The 18,397-nt window shown below is 49.3% G+C and overlaps 1 protein-coding gene across 1 annotated transcript in view; it reads right to left on the bottom strand.

Moving 5' to 3' along the window:
* The window catches only part of LOC122391300 (transient receptor potential cation channel trpm-like), a gene marked incomplete at its 5' end in the record, with an annotated part of 182,366 nt that extends 173,129 nt beyond the window's left edge, over positions 1-9,237 (bottom strand). The window contains one exon of the mRNA XM_043385094.1: positions 8,855-9,237. Coding sequence (XP_043241029.1) covers positions 8,855-9,237 — 383 coding nt within the window. The remainder of the gene's footprint in view (positions 1-8,854) is intronic.
* Positions 9,238-18,397: the final 9,160 nt, after the last annotated feature.

The following is an 18,397-nucleotide window of genomic DNA, read 5'->3' as shown; positions in this document are numbered from 1 at the left end:
TTAGGTAGTCAATTTTTAAGATAAAGTAAGTTATGTTCAGGTAAGTGAAGTTCTCCAATTTTACTCTTATTTGAAACGCTTAAGTAGCCAAATTTGAAAGAAATAGCTCATGGGTGTAGTTTTCCAAAAATCATTGGGGGTGCTCAATAGCTTTCAGAAAGGCATTCCATAGTTTTTGTAGTTTTTTTAGCTGTTCTTTTTTACTGTAGCCATCAGGCATCATGCAAGAAATGATGTTAAATCGGTTCGAGAGCTTGTTTTAATAGCGCCACTGTAAAACAATTTTGGCTCACCCAATGCATTAACCCGCGCGGGGCTGGGGTCTCCACTCTCCAGCCGAACGCGCGGGGCTGGGGGAATAAATTTTACCCCCCTGTTATCTCCCGAACTATTGGTCCGATTTGGAAAATTCAAACGCCAATCAAAAGATCTCATCACGAATAACTAACAACATGCACTTAATTTAAAGTTTGAGGTCAAGGTCAAGGTCAGGTCAAGGGTACAAATTGCAAATTTCTACAGTATCGGCCTTGCACCGTAGTTGCCGAAGAATGGAGTCATGGACTGAGACTGATTGCCCAAAACGTGTTTGGGCCTGACCTTGGCCATAAGTTTGGCAGGCCGGATTTTGTACTGGACCATTTTGAGTCAACTTTGAGAAATACATAACGTACAACGGTGGTAAAATCGTTGCTATAGGTATAACACAGTTTACCCGCTCCGGGTGTGAGGGAGGGGTGTGGGGCAATGAGTGCACTGACGTGGCGCCCTCGGAGGGCCGGTATGGGATTAAAGCTCAGCTACACTAAGGGCTTGTGTGGTGCCTTCAGTTATCGGTGGCACCCTCAGAATCACCGGCGTAGGCTCAGAGCCGCCGGTAAGGGAGGCACCAGTGTGGGGCCGCCATGCAGGTGCCGGTGTGGGCGATCAGAGGTGCTAGTGTGATTCTCTCAGAGGCGCCGATGAGGGTCCTTACAGGCGTTGCTCCGGGCCCTCATAGACGCTGGTGTAGAGCCGTTACAGACGGGTGTGGGGCCTTTAGAGCTGCTGACGCGAACTCTCTACAAGCCGGCAGGGGGTCTCAGTGACCGGCAAGGGGTCCTTATTAGGCCGGCAGAAGAAGTCCTGCGGGTCCTAAGAGACCGGCATGGTACTGTCAGACGCCGGTGGGGCCCTCAGGGTCACCGTTGTGGGGCCCTCAAGTCATCAGTGGGTGGCCTTTAGATGCGCAGGTGTTGGGTGGGTCCTCAGAGCCGCCGATATAGGGCTTTAATAGGCACTGGTGTAGGCACTCGGAGTTGGGGGTGTGAAACCCTCAGAGACACCGGTGTAGGCCCTCATAGGCACCGACGAGGGCCCCATAGTTGCCGTTATGGGGCCCTCAGAAAAATAAGTGTGGGACCATCACAGGTGGGAAATGCCCCTAGAACTTTCCCTCATTGGCCGGTAAGACCTCTCAGAGGCCAGTAAAGGCTGAAGCAGACTCTTTCCGCGTTCAGGAAATCGCATGCGAGAGCCTATTCAAAAACATTGTAATTCCTCTCGCATCAATCGCTCGCGGGAGGTGCGTGCGATTGATGCGAGCGTGCTTCCATGTATTTGAATAGGCTCTCGCATGCGATTTCCTGACTGCGGAAAGAGTCTGTTTCAGTAAAAGCCGCAAGAGGCCCTCAGAAGTCGGCGTGGGGCCCTTATGGAGACCTTAGTGTGGCTATTTAGGGCCCATGAGGTGCTCTAAAGAGCCCCACGGGGCCCTTCTGAGTAGAAATATGGCCATCGTTAACCCTCAGCGGTCAAATGGCGCCGCAGGGCCTCTCGGACCCAAGTTAACCCGATGGGGGGAGGGGAAACGTGTCCCCTTACACCCCTAGCTATGCCACTGTTTTATATGCATCATGTCAGGTATTTTAGGCTCGCCCCCCCCAAACTTGAAAATCGTTCCCGGGCCCCTGATAATATCAGATGTAATGTTAACACAAATATCATGCATCTTAATTTGTGGTGATTTATTCATTGTATACCGGGTGGCCCAGAAAAAAAAACGTTCCCAACTTTAAATCAATATTCCTCAGAAAGTGATACAGATACAACATTGAAACTTTTGATAGTCAATGCGGCATATATTTTCAATAAATGGTAAGATGTTTATTGTTTATGTTATTCGGTCAATTTCTTTTTAAACGGTTCGTGTTTCTAGCATGCCATGAAAAAAATCACTTTTTTGCTCTGAAGTTTACTAAAAATGTGAGTGAACGGGCCACTTCCATCTCGGCACCACGGCTTGCAGCCATGACTGCTACTGGCAACTAGTCTCATTGACATGGTTCAAGCCTCAGGGTGACACATTCCCTCAAGCTTTTTCCCTTATTCGGTCGATTTACTATTTGATCTTCTTGAAGGGAGGGCGATCAGCAGTAACTCATGCACCGTGCCACTCCTTCTCCTCGAAACAGGACTTGTGTTAAAACAAATGGCATCCATTAACACAATGTTGGCTTTGTATTTGAATATATGGTATAGTCTCTCTTGAAAGTATCGCGACTCTGAGGGAAGGTCGCCACCTGTCCCAGCCGCGGCTGAGCGGAAAAGTTTGAGAGCCGCTGGAAGCACTGACCGAAGCCTGACACGCGGAGGCAGCCAGCGCAGCGGGCTGGGCCGAGGGGAGTGGGTGCGGACTGCGGAGGGATAGGGGGAGGTGGCAGTCGCCGTCCGGTAACTTGTGATGGGAGTAGGCATGTGGTCAACGGAAGCCACCCTACTCGCAGAGGATTTATTGAGATTTGTTTCATTGCAAAGCTAACAATTTGACCTGTCATCGGCACAACTGTCACAGGTTTTTGGTAAAATCCGGAAATCCGTGGCCGAATACAAAACAAAACACAATCATCAGTTGCGCCCGCTAACAGAATACATCCGTGGTTGCAGATGCACCCGCGAGCGGATTCAAATCACAAAAATTATCTCTCCAGCCAATTCGTCAATTCGCTCTCTAGCCAATTATAGTCATATACCTACTTGAAGTTCTCTCTTTTGAATGAGCCGCTTAACCCGCGCGGGGCTGGGGGGTAAATTTTACCCCCCTCGCGAGTTTTTGCAATATCTCAAAAACGGCGGCGCGCAGCGCCGCCAAACTTTCAGTACCTTTTCTTACATCAGTTTGACACGTTCCCTAAAAATTTGAGCGAAATCCGTCGGAAAATTTTTGAGAAATTGACGTTTTAGTGACGTCATGTTCGCCATTTTCGCCTCAAAAACGGCAAAAGTTCAAACGCCGCTAACATCTTCATTTTTTAAGGAATCAAGACGCAACAAAAAAGGATATACGTAATTCTACTTTGTCTATCAAATGGCTATCTCAGTTTTTTGAAAATTTTGGAGTTTGGCCCAAAATTTTTTTTCTAAAAAAAAAACTGACTTTTTTGGGAAAATAGCTATAAAATCCAAAATTTTGAGTGTATCGAAAAAACCGGAATATATGTCAGAGAAGTGGTCTATGTGCACCTACATACCAAGTTTTAAAAGAATCGGTTCAAAAATGTGGGAGTTATTCAAAATTGTATGACGTCACGACACACAAAAATTTTGAAAAATGACTTTTTTGGAAGTTTTAGACCTCATACGGAAACAAAAATAGCACCATTCGATTCGCCGTGAAAAACTGCATCAGATAGACACCTTTTTAGGCCTTAACAACCAACTTCAAAATTTGACCTCACTTGACCTGACATTGACCTGACCTCGACCTGAAATTCATCCAGAAGTGGTCCATATCACTTATTGAGTGTGCCTATTGAATTCTATGAGTAAAATGACCCATAAAACATGTGTCGCACATGCCCTTTTCTATATTTTGTTTTTGGTGACCTGACCTGACCTGACCTTGACCTTGACCTCTGAATGATATTGTATGCAACGAATATTGTCTTGGTAGCCTAAGAGCACGTTTTGGGCGATCAGTCTCAGTCCATGACTCCATTCTTCGGCAACTACGGTGCAAGGCCGATACTGTAGGAACTTGCAATTTGTTCCCTTGACCTGACCTTGACCTTGACCTCGAACTTAAAATTAAGTACATGTTTTTAGTTGTTCGTGATGAGATCTTTCGATTGGCGTTTGAGTTTTCCAAATCGGACCATTAGTTCGGGAGATAACAGGGGGGGGGTAAAATTTACCCCCCCCCCCCAGCCCCGCGCGTTCGGCTGGAGACCCCAGCCCCGCGCGGGTTAATGAACGGCACCAAAAAAGAATATTCACCGTTCAGCCGTCAAAACCTGGCATCAAAAGCCCCATTTGATGCCAGGTTGCCCCCCCCCCCTCCCTCATGACAAGTTTTACGTCGTTCAGAAGGCCTCTTCACAGAAGGGCTATGACGGAACTTTGCTCCGTTGTGATTTTACGCGTCACGCACACGAGTGATTGGCGCCCACTAAGGCAGACCAATGAGCGCCCGGCCGGCTGGTGAACCCAAGCGGCGCCGGTATCCGCCTGAGGCGGGGGACGGGGTCAAGGCGAGCGATACGAGCAGGACCTTTGGCCGGCCTCCACCTGTTTTCACCCAGTTGTCAGCCGCTGGTGCCTGCGTCATATAGCAGATTTCCTCCTACCGCCGGCGTAGAATCGTGTTACAGCGTACTTTTATGATACAGGCCATGACCTCACTGCTGGGGTCCTCAAACTGAAGGGAATAGTTCGCCGAGCCGCCGCAGCCCATGACGCGATACTTCCAAGAGAGACTATACATAAGTGGGACAAAAATATTAAAAATAACAACACACGTGCTGGTATCATTCACGTGTTGTATTTTGCTTTTTTTCTAGCATGGTACGTCTAAGCCAATCATTACTACCGTTCAACAACGGCAAAAAAGCAAAAACGTCTTACTTAATTCAACATAAGATTGCTGGCTTGAAGATGATGGTACAGTGTTATAATTTGGCATATCAATGCGCAAAGAAGTGACGCAAACTTGGTGAAAATTTTGGCTCGTTATTTGCACTCGAATTTGAGATACAGGCCTCCAAAGTTCGGAACGTTTTTTTTTTTTTTTGGCCACCCGGTATTCTCTTAGTCACTGAATTGAGTAAGCATAGTATTTGCATGATTCACTGGGCTCATTACAGTACTAGGAGATGGACATTCTGATTATTGAGGGCCTTGAGTCAGCTGGGAATGTTTTGAGGAGGCTGGGGGTGCTTTAAGAAGGCAGGGGGTGCTGAGCTCAGGATTGGGGGTGCTTGAGCACCCACAAAGAGATATAAAGTTACGCTTATGAAATAGCTTTAGCGTTTGTCCCCTCACCTTAAAAATCAGTTGTGCCCGGATAAGGCCTGAGACCGCTATTGCACCCAGTGATTGGCAATGAAGACACGGGGTAAAAGCAGCTAAGGCTAGGCGCAATGGGGGTATGGGTACCATCATTCGAACAGCAATTAATTGCTGTTTGATTATCTACTGGGGCATTAACGTAATATTCAAATTTGACTGAGTTGTAAGCATTGAAATATAGTAAAAGTGTATGTTATATCGACCGATAACGAAAACAATCGCGTCAAAAGTAGCATAAGCCATCACTGACTTGTGACTAATATGCATTTTTAGAAAGCTTTCTTTGTGGGCTTTCGTATTCTGGTGGGGCATTTATCGATGGTGTCATTTATTCATTAATTTTATTAGTTAATTATGGTGATACCACAATTTTGCCTAGTGCTTGCTTATCAAGACACGAGAAAAAAGTAGCTTAGGGTAGGCACCATTGAGGCATGCGTAACATCATTCGAACGGCAATTAATTGATGTTTAATTATCTACTGGGGCATTAACGTAACATTCAAATTTGACTGAGTTGTACGCATTGAAATATAGAAAAAGTGTATGTTATATCGACCGATAACGAAAACAATCGCGTCAAAAGTAGCATAAGCCATCACTGACTTGATACTAATACACATTTTTAGAAAGCCTACTTTGTGGGCTTTCATATTCCGCTGGGGCATTTATCGAATGCGAAATATGTGCAATGATATTATTACTTAATTGAAGTGATGCAATTATTTACTTATCAAATTATCCATTAAAATACCTATTTACATCGCGAGATGTATCATGAAATTTAGCTATAATACGAAATGCATTTTTCTTAAATTTTCAGTAAAGGTTTCGTTGACGCATAACGTATCGTTACTAAATAATTTGAATTAACGTGCGATCCGTTGCGATAGTTCCGACCGCCCGCCGATGGTGGCGCTGGTGTCGCTCCGGCCGTTATGGCCGCGGCCGCCGCCTATCGTTTTTCGGACGGGATTTCGGCGTTGGTGTGAGCGCCTGAAAAAGTGTGTTCAGGCTCGTGGTGACCAGTTTGAGGAAGCAGTCAGGAGAGATGTTGAACGATAAACATGTCAAATCTTGAAGATGCTGGGTTAAAAAATAAAAAAGTGATGACCAACTGACTGTTACTTATTGAACGACCTAAACGCTGAGTAGGAAGCAGAATACACCAAGAAACCCAAAAAGCTACGAACCAAATCACGAAAACATTGAGACAAAGCCAGTAGCCACCTCGTCACACTTAGTGACTGAGCGTGAGACAAAGCGCACCGCCCGCCGATAGACGTTCAACTTACACCTAGCAGTGATGCCTGTGTAGATCCATGGAACGGAAACAAATATAACGGTAAGTTAGCCACATAAGCAAATCGCAAAAAACAACGTATGAAAAAAGCAGTGGATGTAACATTTTTCTTGCTTACATAGCTGGCCCTGAGATTATTTCGCTATTTCCGGCTAACTGCACTGCGCAGCCTATAGTGTTCTCACAGCGAAGAGACTACCAAAGAGCGGCGCCGCAGCGGCCAGCCAGCTGCGGCGCCCGATTGGGGGGAGGGAACTGGGCGGCGCTGACTGGGCGGCGGAGCGCTGACGCACCTGGTCGGCGCTGATTTGGGGGGAGGGGGGCTGACTGGGCGGCGGAGCGCTGACGCACCTGGTCGGCGCCCGACTGGGGGGAGGGGCGCTGACTGGGCGGCGGAGCGCTGACGCACCTGGTCGGCGCTGATTTGGGGGGAGGGGGCTGACTGGGCGGCGGAGCGCTGACGCACCTGGTCGGCGCTGATTTGGGGGGAGGGGGGCTGACTGGGCGGCGGAGCGCTGACGCACCTGGTCGGCGCTGATTTGAGGGGAGGGGGGCTGACTGGGCGGCGGAGCGCTGACGCACCTGGTCGGCGGGGGGAGGGGCGCTGACTGGGCGGCGGAGCGCTGACGCACCTGGTCGGCGCTGATTTGGGGGAGGGGGGCTGACTGGGCGGCGGAGCGCTGACGCACCTGGTCGGCGGGGGGAGGGGGGCTGACTGGGCGGCGGAGCGCTGACGCACCTGGTCGGCGCTGATTTGGGGGGAGGGGGCTGACTGGGCGGCGGAGCGCTGACGTACCTGGTCGGCGGGGGAGGGGTGCTGACTGGGCGGCGGAGCGCTGACGCACCTGGTCGGCGATTGGGGGGAGGGGAGGGGGGCTGACTGGGCGGGGAGGGGCGCTGACGGGGCGGCGGAGCGCTGACGCACCTGGTCGGCGCTGATTTGAGGGGAGGGGGGCTGACTGGGCGGCGGAGCGCTGACGCACCTGGTCGGCGGGGGGAGGGGGGCTGACTGGGCGGCGGAGCGCTGACGCACCTGGTCGGCGCTGATTTGGGGGGAGGGGCGCTGACTGGGCGGCGGAGCGCTGACGCACCTGGTCGGCGCTGATTTGAGGGGAGGGGGGCTGACTGGGCGGCGGAGCGCTGACGCACCTGGTCGGCGGGGGGAGGGGGGCTGACTGGGCGGCGGAGCGCTGACGCACCTGGTCGGCGCTGATTTGGGGAGGGGGCTGACTGGGAGGCGGAGCGCTGACGCACCTGGTCGGCGGGGGGAGGGGCGCTGACTGGGCGGCGGAGCGCTGACGCACCTGGTCGGCGCTGATTTGGGGGGAGGGGGCTGACTGGGCGGCGGAGCGCTGACGCACCTGGTCGGCGGGGGGAGGGGGCTGACTGGGCGGCGGAGCGCTGACGCACCTGGTCGGCGCTGATTTGGGGGGAGGGGGCTGACTGGGCGGTGGAGCGCTGACGCACCTGGTCGGCGCTGATTTGGGGGAGGGGGGCTGACTGGGCGGCGGAGCGCTGACGCACCTGGTCGGCGGGGGGAGGGGGCTGACTGGGCGGCGGAGCGCTGACGCACCTGGTCGGCGCTGATTTGAGGGGAGGGGGCTGACTGGGCGGCGGAGCGCTGACGCACCTGGTCGGCGGGGGGAGGGGCGCTGACTGGGCGGCGGAGCGCTGACGCACCTGGTCGGCGCTGATTTGGGGGAGGGGGGCTGTCTGGGCGGCGGAGCGCTGACGCACCTGGTCGGCGGGGGGGAGGGGGGCTGACTGGGCGGCGGAGCGCTGACGCACCTGGTCGGCGCTGATTTGGGGGGAGGGGGCTGACTGGGCGGCGGAGCGCTGACGCACCTGGTCGGCGGGGGGAGGGGTGCTGACTGGGCGGCGGAGCGCTGACGCACCTGGTCGGCGATTGGGGGAGGGGAGGGGGGCTGACTGGGCGGCGGAGCGCTGACGCACCTGGTCGGCGGGGGAGGGGGCTGACTGGGCGGCGGAGCGCTGATTTGGGGGAGGGGGGCTGACTGGGCGGCGGAGCGCTGACGCACCTGGTCGGCGGGGGGAGGGGCGCTGACGGGGCGACGGATCGCTGACGCACCTGGTCGGCGGGGGGAGGGGGGCTGACTGGGCGGCGGAGCGCTGACACACCTGGTCGGCGGGGGGAGGGGCGCTGACTGGGCGGCGGAGCGCTGATTTGGGGGAGGGGCGCTGACGGGGCGGCGGAGCGCTGACGCACCTGGTCGGCGCCGGCCGTGTCGTCGTCGTCGGAGGAGGAGGAGCGGTCGTCCTCGTCGTCGCAGTGTTCCATCAGGTACTCCTCCTCTGTCTGTGGCATCTGGCGCAGCTCCTCCTGCGTGCGGAACTCCAGCTGCAGCATGGCCGGCGGGAAGAGCACCGAGAGCAGCACCTTGAGGTGAGTGTTGCGCCGCAGGTTGAGGCCGCCCATCCACAGCTCTGCCAGCAGCACCTGGCAGCTCGGGTGCGCCAGCAGACGCTTGTGGTCGGCGGTGACGGCCAGACTGAGGCACGTCTGCCGACTCCAGTTGCGCAGCTCGTAGGTGAGCAGCTGCTGTGCCACGTCCTGGTTATGCTGGTAGACAAAGTCCAGCACGTCCAGCGCTGCGGCAGCGGCAGCCAACACGCGCCCGGTCAGAGCACAGCCACAGCCACCGGGCAGCTGGCCAATCCAACCGCAGCCGCTAACACATTGGTATTGAAGGCCTGATTAAATAATTGGTGGGGTGATTGAGGAGGAATGATTTTTAGTTTAACCCGCGCCGTGCTGGGGGGAGGGCGCTTTTACGCCCCCCCCCCTCCCCCTCAGGTTTTCGATAATATCTGAAAAACAAAGGCGCGTAGCGCTGGCCCATGGGCGGCGCCACCGGGGGGGGGGGACGGGGGGACAGGTCCCCCGCTATCGAAAGTTAGGGGGGTACAGTACCCCCCTATCGGCGAGGCCCGTTCAATAGTTGATAATAATGCATTGTAGAGTTATCCGTCGCATTTAATGCATCGTTGATTAATCAAGGCAGGTTCTGAATAAAGATTGCTGTTGGGATGTATCGCAGGGGGTCCTGGGCATCTGCAAAAGGTGAGGAGCTGTGATGCCTGTAGTGAGGTGATCGGCAGGGCCTCGGGGATTGTGCCCCCCCTTTTTGGGGCGCCAGGCAGGGTTATTATCTCCCCACCCCACTGCCAGACCCCATTGCCGACAAAACCAAGTTTACTGAAATTCCATAGATTTCCATTACTATATGGATATTTTTCATTCCTAATTAGTCAAATTCAAGCATGGCAGTTCTACCACAGGAACCATTTGAAATCTATGTCATTTAACCCCAGTAGGGTAGCCTGGGGCAAGACGCCCCAGATAATTTATTTTGCTACATAACTTTTGTCCCACATCACCTGGAAGGCCAAATTTGTGCTCAATGCGTTCTTTGGACATTTTACTTTAAATTCTACCCCTCAAATTCATTCACTTATGATCGGACTCCCAGCTAGGAAGTGATTTGTGAAGCAACTGCAAATAGGGCGTTTTGCCCCAACCCCAGGGCAAAACGCCCCACGGCCTGGGGCAAGAAGCCCCATACTCTAGATTAAAGATTAAACATGCTAGTTGACTAAATCTTATATGAGAGGTCCGTTAGACCTTGGGAGGCACGGCACTGAAGTTAGCACCTTCCATCCTATCAGGTGTTCAGCTACGACACTATTGTGTGAGCAGTTTTTTCACCTGCCTCAGAAGGCCAAATAATAAGTTATTGCAATGCAAATGTTAACAAAATACTTCCTTTGCCATCCAGTTGCTGAGAAAAGTACATATAAATGCATAGAAACATGCCGTTCGCCAGCTACCGAGCATTAGGAAGTGGGTAGTCCGAACAACACATGAGGTAAAACGCCCCATGGGGCTTTTTGCCCCGCGACCTACTGGGGCGTTTTACCCCATCACGTAGTACGGTCAGAGAACAACGCCTTGCACTCCAGGAAGACATAATTTAACACGAACCAACCCGGCATTATAAGCGTTAGACAATAGTCGTTCAAAATACATAAAAGTCGTTAACCTGATGTGGACGATAAAAGAACGCCATGATGCATAATCTGACAACAAAACATAAAAATCACTCCAAAAACACATTTTTGGCATTATCTCCCTAAAGCGTCATCACAATTTCTTTCCAGTCTGCTCATATACTGATCGTATAGTGCACGTTTTATAGAAGAGAGGATGTTTCCCCAGAACCTTGCCAGTTCCGAGAAACATCGGTGAGGCGTTTTACCTCGGCGGGGCGACTTGCCCCGGTCTACCCTACTTGTGGGGAGAAGTGTTCGGATAGATCACAGGCAGGACCAAAAAAGCACGCAGTAGCCCAAGACCACTGCCTACATACGGCCTTGCCCAAGACCTTATAATTGGGTAGCATCGGCTCCCTCTCGTCAAGGGGTTCGATAGCACTCGTTTATTCTGCAAAACTAAGTTCGGTCGGCGGCCGAACGGCTGGGGGTCTAATCGACCTCCCCCTCTCCCCTTCTTACGTCAGCGCCGCCGAACGGCTGGGGGTCTAATCGACCTCCCCCTCTCCCCTTCTTACGTCAGCGCCGCCGATTCAGCGGCTGTGAAAATGCCATTACTAGCTCTGTTGAAACATGGCAGTTGCTTTTGCATGAGTGCACGAAAGGGTTTTAGGTACGTGATACGTGAAAGGTTCTACATGAAAATTAAGATACACCAGCTTATCAAATTGTGCTCACTGTGGTGCGCTTGGTTTTACCTTGACTAGTCTTTGAATTCTGGGGTGAAACAGACCAGACAAGAAACCTGTTCCATAAGGAGAGCCACTAATGCTAAAGAGATGAGGGATGAGGTTTCCAGAGACCTTCATTACCTCCCAAAGGGGGTGCCCCGCCATTTGCCAATCCCTGCTGTACAGGGTGTCTCAAAAGTTCGTTGACAGGTACCAGCCATGCTTTTTTGTCAATAATTCTGAATCAACAATAAATAAACAGTCGAAATTTTGCATGGGCATTGGTAACAACCTTCCTCAAGCAGTGTCATTGTTTTCAAACGCATTCGACCCTTCATGAGCTCACAAAAAGGGTTCATCTCTGACCATGGGTCAAGCATGAAAATGGAGGTCGCAAAATCGGGTCGGCTGAGAAACTCTCTGTTTCAGGAATAATGAGAATGGTTAAGTCGGAAATGACACATGGCAAAGTGTCGTCGAGGATGAGTACAACATGATGATCATCTAATAAAAACGGTGGCTAGAATTTTTGAAGGACAAAACCATGCAAGACTAACAGCGTTTTGAACGACCCTCGTACGGCAGCAGACTCGTGCTCCGGAAAGCAGCTGAAAATGAAGGCATAACTATTGAAAACTGACAAGAAGCTTACAGATAGAGGTTACCCAGTTTCAAAAATTGCAGGTCATCGTAAAATATGTAAAGACAAAGTATCATTTGAAATTGTTTATAATATCTAGAACGCTAAATTTTTGGGGAAAATAATACGAAAATCATCAATACCAAGGACAACTGACCCTCCAAAAGTGTCAATTAATGTAAAGTTTTATCTTGCAAAGTTTCAAGAGGCAGATCTGGAGCAAATAGCTTTCTTTTACACACAAAATCCGGACAAAACCGCACGATGGACAGGTCTTGGCCGTTTACATAGCAGAACCTCTCCTGAGGAAAACACTCCGGAACCCAGCGAAGGTCTTGGCATGGGGAATGACGAGCGTTTGGGTTTTGCAAAATTTGCAAAATGTGTCTAAGAAACAGATGGCCGACACATTCTTCTACGATATGCTGCGAAAAAATTTCCCCTGGCACTTCCCATTTGTTCAGGAATGGGGTTGTTTTGAAAAGGAAAATGGTGCTTGGGAGGTCGGCGCCAGTCATTCATGAAGGAGTTAGCGCCAGAGAAGACCTACAAAATACTCACGGATGGTGTCGATGCACGCTGTCGGCTTTCAGGGAGAAGCGGATGTTGCCAGGGAGCTCGTCAAACCTAATTCCGACGCTGAAACTGCAGGTGATTCCCTTACAAGAGCTTGAAAGCTGGGAACCTTTTATCAGCCTCCGGCAGCTGAACGAGCGACGAAAATCGGTATGGGCAAATATTTTTGGAGATACAGCAAAGGGTTTGATTTCCAACCTCCCGAATCAGTTGTCAAAGCATGCATATTTGTCTAGTGTGCACACAGACACAAAAACCTTAGTTTTTTAGCCGGTTCTTATATGCTTTATGGGCATGGGAAATGTGTATGCGAACTTTTGAGACACCCTGTAGTTGTTACGATTGGAGGGTGAATATGAGAACGACTGCAGGTCGTGCCAGTTCGATCATGACGAACACAATGGTGCTGACATCACAGCTCTACTGCCATTTTTGACGAAGTTAATCAACAAAGACCGGAATCCTACCCTGGGGCATTTCACCAGCAGAGGTCGCCGGACCTGAGACCCTTTAACTCATTTTTTTTTCAACGGTGCAGCGCTCGTTTTTCCCGCGAAGCTCTTGGTAAGCAAAATCCATCAGAAAGTGTGATCAAATAACGGCTGGTGACCTTCCATCACCTAGCATGACCTTTTGAGTGACCACCGATGACATGACCACTGACGGCTAGCCATTAGCTGCACCCTGCCCGTTGCATATGGATCAGGTGGTGATGTCATGATTCTGAAATTATATAGCAGTTTTGGCGCACTTGTCAGAGCAGAAGACATTCCCACTTTTCTTCCATGACTATGTTCCCAAATAAGTTCCAAAATTATATCTCACTTCCAAAGTTATCTATTCATTTTCGAAAATCCATAAACGTTTCACAGAATTCCTTTTGTCTAGTCTCTTCTTTTGTCACCGTTCCCCCAAGCCCGTATTCGGAAAAATAATAGCTCGAGAGATAAGCACGAATAATACCGGTCCGAGATACCTCTGATTTGTTTCCCTCTTAACAGCTTAATAACGTTTCAACCCTTGGCCACCACATACACATTACACAACTATATGATGGTGAAGCCATGAAGCTGACCAGAGATAAGATCGAAAATTTGGAAGTACGAAACGTAAGAATAGTTGGCACTGCTACTCAATTCATACCTAAGCAATTCGCAGCTTGTAGGAAACCAGCTTTGAGTTGGCAAGACTGCAAATTTTGATTTAGAGGCAAGGATGCTTGAAAAGGTGAACGATCTTAGGTGTCCTAGGATAAGTTTGGAAACGGGATGCACCATTCGATGTGTTTTGGGCTTTGCCAAGATTCGCGGCGTTACCGTTTTTTGACACACCTGTTCATACATCTTTTTCGCACATTACTGTTAAAATTTCAGACCCGGATCGTTCAAGGTCAGGTCGCCAGGTCACGTCTAGTGAACTTACCTCAAAAAAGTTGCAATGCTCGCTATAAGCTACAACGACTGGATGATCGATATGGGACATTCAGCAATTGATAAAAATGACAGTATGCATAAAATGTATATCTCGGGACTCGGAATTGTGATTTCTGTGACCTACAGTCAAAGGCCTGTTTCACGAACAAATTGAGTTTGCAAATACAAAGAAAAACTTGAGTTTTAAAGAAATAATTACCAACATTTTAGATTTGGATTTCACGAAAACTTTGGGCATGAATTTTGAGCTTGCAATTTACAAACTTTATTACGTGAAAACAAATTGCAAAAAAAAACACTGAAATTGGAAACTTGCTGTTGCTCAAAGACCAGTAACTGAAAAGAAAACAGTTTTTTACAAACCAGAAATTCCAGTGGTTCTGCCGTTTGGAATTTTATTACTTATGTGCAATAACGCCAAAACAATCATCTATTTAGGACGAATATGCTATACCGAGTCGTTTTATGCTTGCTTTTTAATTAGCACATTCCCTATGAAGCAAGATATTCAATATTTATATATCGTCATGTTTTGTCATTCGCGCGCCATAATTGCATTTAACAGTTTTCTGCTGTCAAATATTTAGCGTGCTAACTTTCATCCACAATAAGACAATGTTAACAATCATTCATGCCTATATTGAGTCTCTCGACGAAACGCATCCAGCCGAATGTGTTGTGTCCGTCTCATAAATTCATTTATATTGTTTTCTAACAGTAACACTATTTCCATTTTAAATAAGCAAATTCTGACATGAAAACGAGACGTAATTGATAAAAAGATGCTATACCGGTGCTTGAACTAATGTATGCATAAAAAGATGCATACTATAGTTCTTGATTAAAAACAATTTTTATGTTTACAAATTTAGTTATAAACTATCAGGGACGTATCCACGGGGGGGGGGGGGGGGCACGGGGACAGTCGCCCCTCCCTAAGCACGCCCCGCCTAGCCAGGCGCGTAGCGCCGCGCCGCTTGGGGTAGCTTTTTGTACATCAATTTTGGACAATGTGTGAAATTTTTGACCCCAGGTCATGTCAGGTCAGGTCACCAGGTCAAGTTAACTGACCAAGCCTAAAAAAGTTTGCAATCATGTCCAGCCTGCAGTGTTTGTCAGAAAGGTTTCAAACTTGGTGGATTGCATGCTGTTATGGGCGCCTACAATTTGTATATCTCGGATTTTTTATATCCGTGACCTAAGGTCAGGTCAGTGGCGTGACCTTTCCATTACAGCTCAATGGGGAAAAATGAAAATGCCTCTAGATCCGTGTGTACGCATAGGAACAGTCCAAATATTTCAGAATCACAATGATTTGGACCACCCGGGATGACCAAGGTGTCATTTTTGCTGATAGCCTCTACAAAGGTCATCCGAGGTCATTAGAGGCTACAAACAGCTTTTTGCCAATAACTCGCGATTAGACAGAGATAGAAGGCTGGGGATGGTCTCATTGTATTTGTCTTGTTAAGACGCATCGACTGATATGCAACATGACCTTTTCCGGTCGGGTCATGACCTTGACCTGAGGTTAAATTTTCAAGTTGACCTTTCAAGGTCAAATTATAGTTCATTCGACGCGTTTCGGCGAGAGGAACACGATTCTGGCAATAGAAATGTCGTAGCTTTTTGTAGTCGAAAGTTATTGTCGAAAAACACTTTTCGTAAAAACAGCTATTTTTGGAGTTTTTGCCCTCTGGAGGCTAAACTGTTGACCTTAGGTCAACTTTAGCCCTCGCCCGCACATGGGGGGGGGGTGGTTGCCACCCCCCCAGGCAGTCTTTCTGCTCTGCACTCAACATTTTTAGAGCTAGAAGGCTGATTTTTCGTATACTGCTCGTCTATCCTTTCTTGATGTCCGCTGAAAATTTCAAGTTTCTGTGATTTTTGGTTTCGGAGATATGACCTTGTTTTTCAGGTCATGTCATGACCCAAATGGCCAATTCTCAACATCTTGCGTTTGCAATGGGCCTTGTGAGCTTTTGACACCCTGATTTCGGCCTTTTTTGCCAGTCTTACCTCCCATCTATCATGGAACATGTTGTTCGACGATGTACAGGGGTCAAGGTCAGGGTCAAGGTCAACCTAGGTCATCTAAGATAATTGCGTTTTAGGCAAGCTGAATTTACTTTTTGTGAAGTTTTTTGACTGCATTTTTGGTAAAAGCTTCTCAGATCATGATTTCATGTGATATGGACCCAAAAACAATCGGTGCACACATCAGTATACACACAGACACACACAGACATACAAACACATATAATTGACCTTGACCTAACTTGACCTGAAATGACCTCAGCAGCAAAATTCTGGTCGGATAGTGTGACAAAGAGGTTCTAGCTGGCTTGGCACCAGAAAACAGCATCGACATGACATCGGTATTTGATAAGCAGCGCACTTGATATCCAACGGTGACCCAAAACAGCAACATTTTTTAGTTTGACCTGACCTGGAAGGTCAATGACTGACCTGAGAAGGTAAAACTGGGTATCATTGGATTCGTCTCTTCCCAAAGAATCTTTTTGGTCTTTACTGCTAAGCTCTATCTCCAACAGGAACGAAATGGCGCGGGGGGGTGGCAACCGCCCCCCCCCCCATGTGCGTTCTAGGATGGGAAAATGGCATGTGCGGGCGAGGGTTAATAATGACCTTATCAAAAGGAGAGTTCAAAAGCTATCGATTGCTTTTCCATGCGTTTTTCTAGCTACCATAGTTCCTAAAATAATGGCACGTTTTCTGAAAAATATAATGACAATTGGCAAATTTTGACCTTTGATGACCTCTGGTGACCCCAATATTGCTCTAAGATGAAAAATGACTGAAATACTTTCAAACGTACGCATTGAGAGCTATCGACTGCTCTTTACCGCGTCTTTCTAGCCCTCTTAGTTTTTGAGTTAGAGGTGGGTGGTAACATGTCCCCCCCCCCCCACTAGGGCGAACTTTGCTGAGACCGCCACTGGGGCGCGGGTTAACAGCGTCGTCTCTTTGTAGACAGCTAGGGCTAAAAAAAATCCCGCCGGTGCGACAGCCGGTCCGCTGTGAAGCGCCATAGACAACGACAACACAGGAAAAAACGGCGACAGTGCGACAGCGGCGACAGCTCATCCCCGCTCGTCACCGATTGAGCGGTGGCGGGGACCGGCGCGGCCTTGGCCGCCGCCGGAGTAGGGAGGGACCGGGCGACTGGGACGGGGGACGTCACATCTGGGCCACAACTGGGGCGCGGTCCATGACCATCGGTCCCAGAAACTTGGTAGGAGCGTTGATAATTGGTCCCGACTACTGAAGCAAAGGCAAGTGAATCAGTGACAACTGACAATCCTTTCATGAGTTCTGATTGAACTGGATCAGGAAGCCAGGACGAGTTAGGAAGTCAATCATACCAATAGGTATGTTTAATGATATTCTTTTTTTTTTGTTGTTGTTGTGTCACTGAAATGAAGTGATGCCCAGAGGCTGAAATTTGAAAGATCAGCTTCTTTCTAACATTCTAGCCTCATTTTAAAATTTCTTTTTTTGGCCTATAAAGGTGACGAGAAAACGGCAAAAATGTGGTTCCTATTGTTTCAAGATGACTTGTGAAAAATTGGTGACAGCTAGACATCGCGTAGGTGACAGCTTCTGACTTTTATTCACCTCTGGGGCCCTTGACCTCGACAGTAGCAAGAAAACGGGCCCAGATACGCGCTTCCGGGGCCCAGTTTCAGAAACAGCTTGTCCTGGCCGGTCCCCAGAAACGTAAGGGCCCGCTGAGAAGGTCTTGCCCAGGCCATCGGGCCCGAGGAACAGGCAGCAGCCGATGATGGTCCCCTTTTGACTGACCTCGTAGGGCTGTTCCTGTTTACAGTTCTCCTAGCAAAATGAGCTCCATAGTTCGTACTACTATAATATAATAATTCTGTACAGAACTATCCATTCCAATTCAAATGTTTTTCTTTATGCTGCTCATTGAATTGAACTGATTTCATAGTTGAACTGACAATGATGAACAATATGTTAGCGTGAACAATGCAACACAATGGGAGAATGGGTGAACAATGCAACCCAGATCTCCCCGGCCGGGGAGCCGGGAGATACAGGTCACCGCTGAAGTAGTGAGCGCATATACTGTAATCGGACAAAACCCAGCACCAATCATTAATGGTGAGGCCTACAATCAAAAACAGTATCGCAAATATTTGTGTTCCAGTTGGACAACTTTCTCTAACACGCCACAGTTCCGCCTGCCAGCCCACAGAATGTTCGCTATAATCGAAAGCGGGAATATTCACGCCATTCGGGGCACTCCAGAGTTCAATCTCTGTGACCGCCACTGAACAGAGGGTTCTAAGCCTACGCACGTGCGTACTACGCCGTATAAAGTGTGATTGCTGACC

This window comes from Amphibalanus amphitrite, unplaced genomic scaffold (genome assembly GCF_019059575.1).
Source record: "Amphibalanus amphitrite isolate SeventyFive unplaced genomic scaffold, NRLGWU_Aamphi_draft 000430F_arrow, whole genome shotgun sequence".
In the NCBI taxonomy this organism is placed as follows: Eukaryota; Metazoa; Arthropoda; class Thecostraca; order Balanomorpha; family Balanidae; genus Amphibalanus; species Amphibalanus amphitrite.
This window is presented reverse-complemented; position numbering and strand designations above follow the sequence as displayed.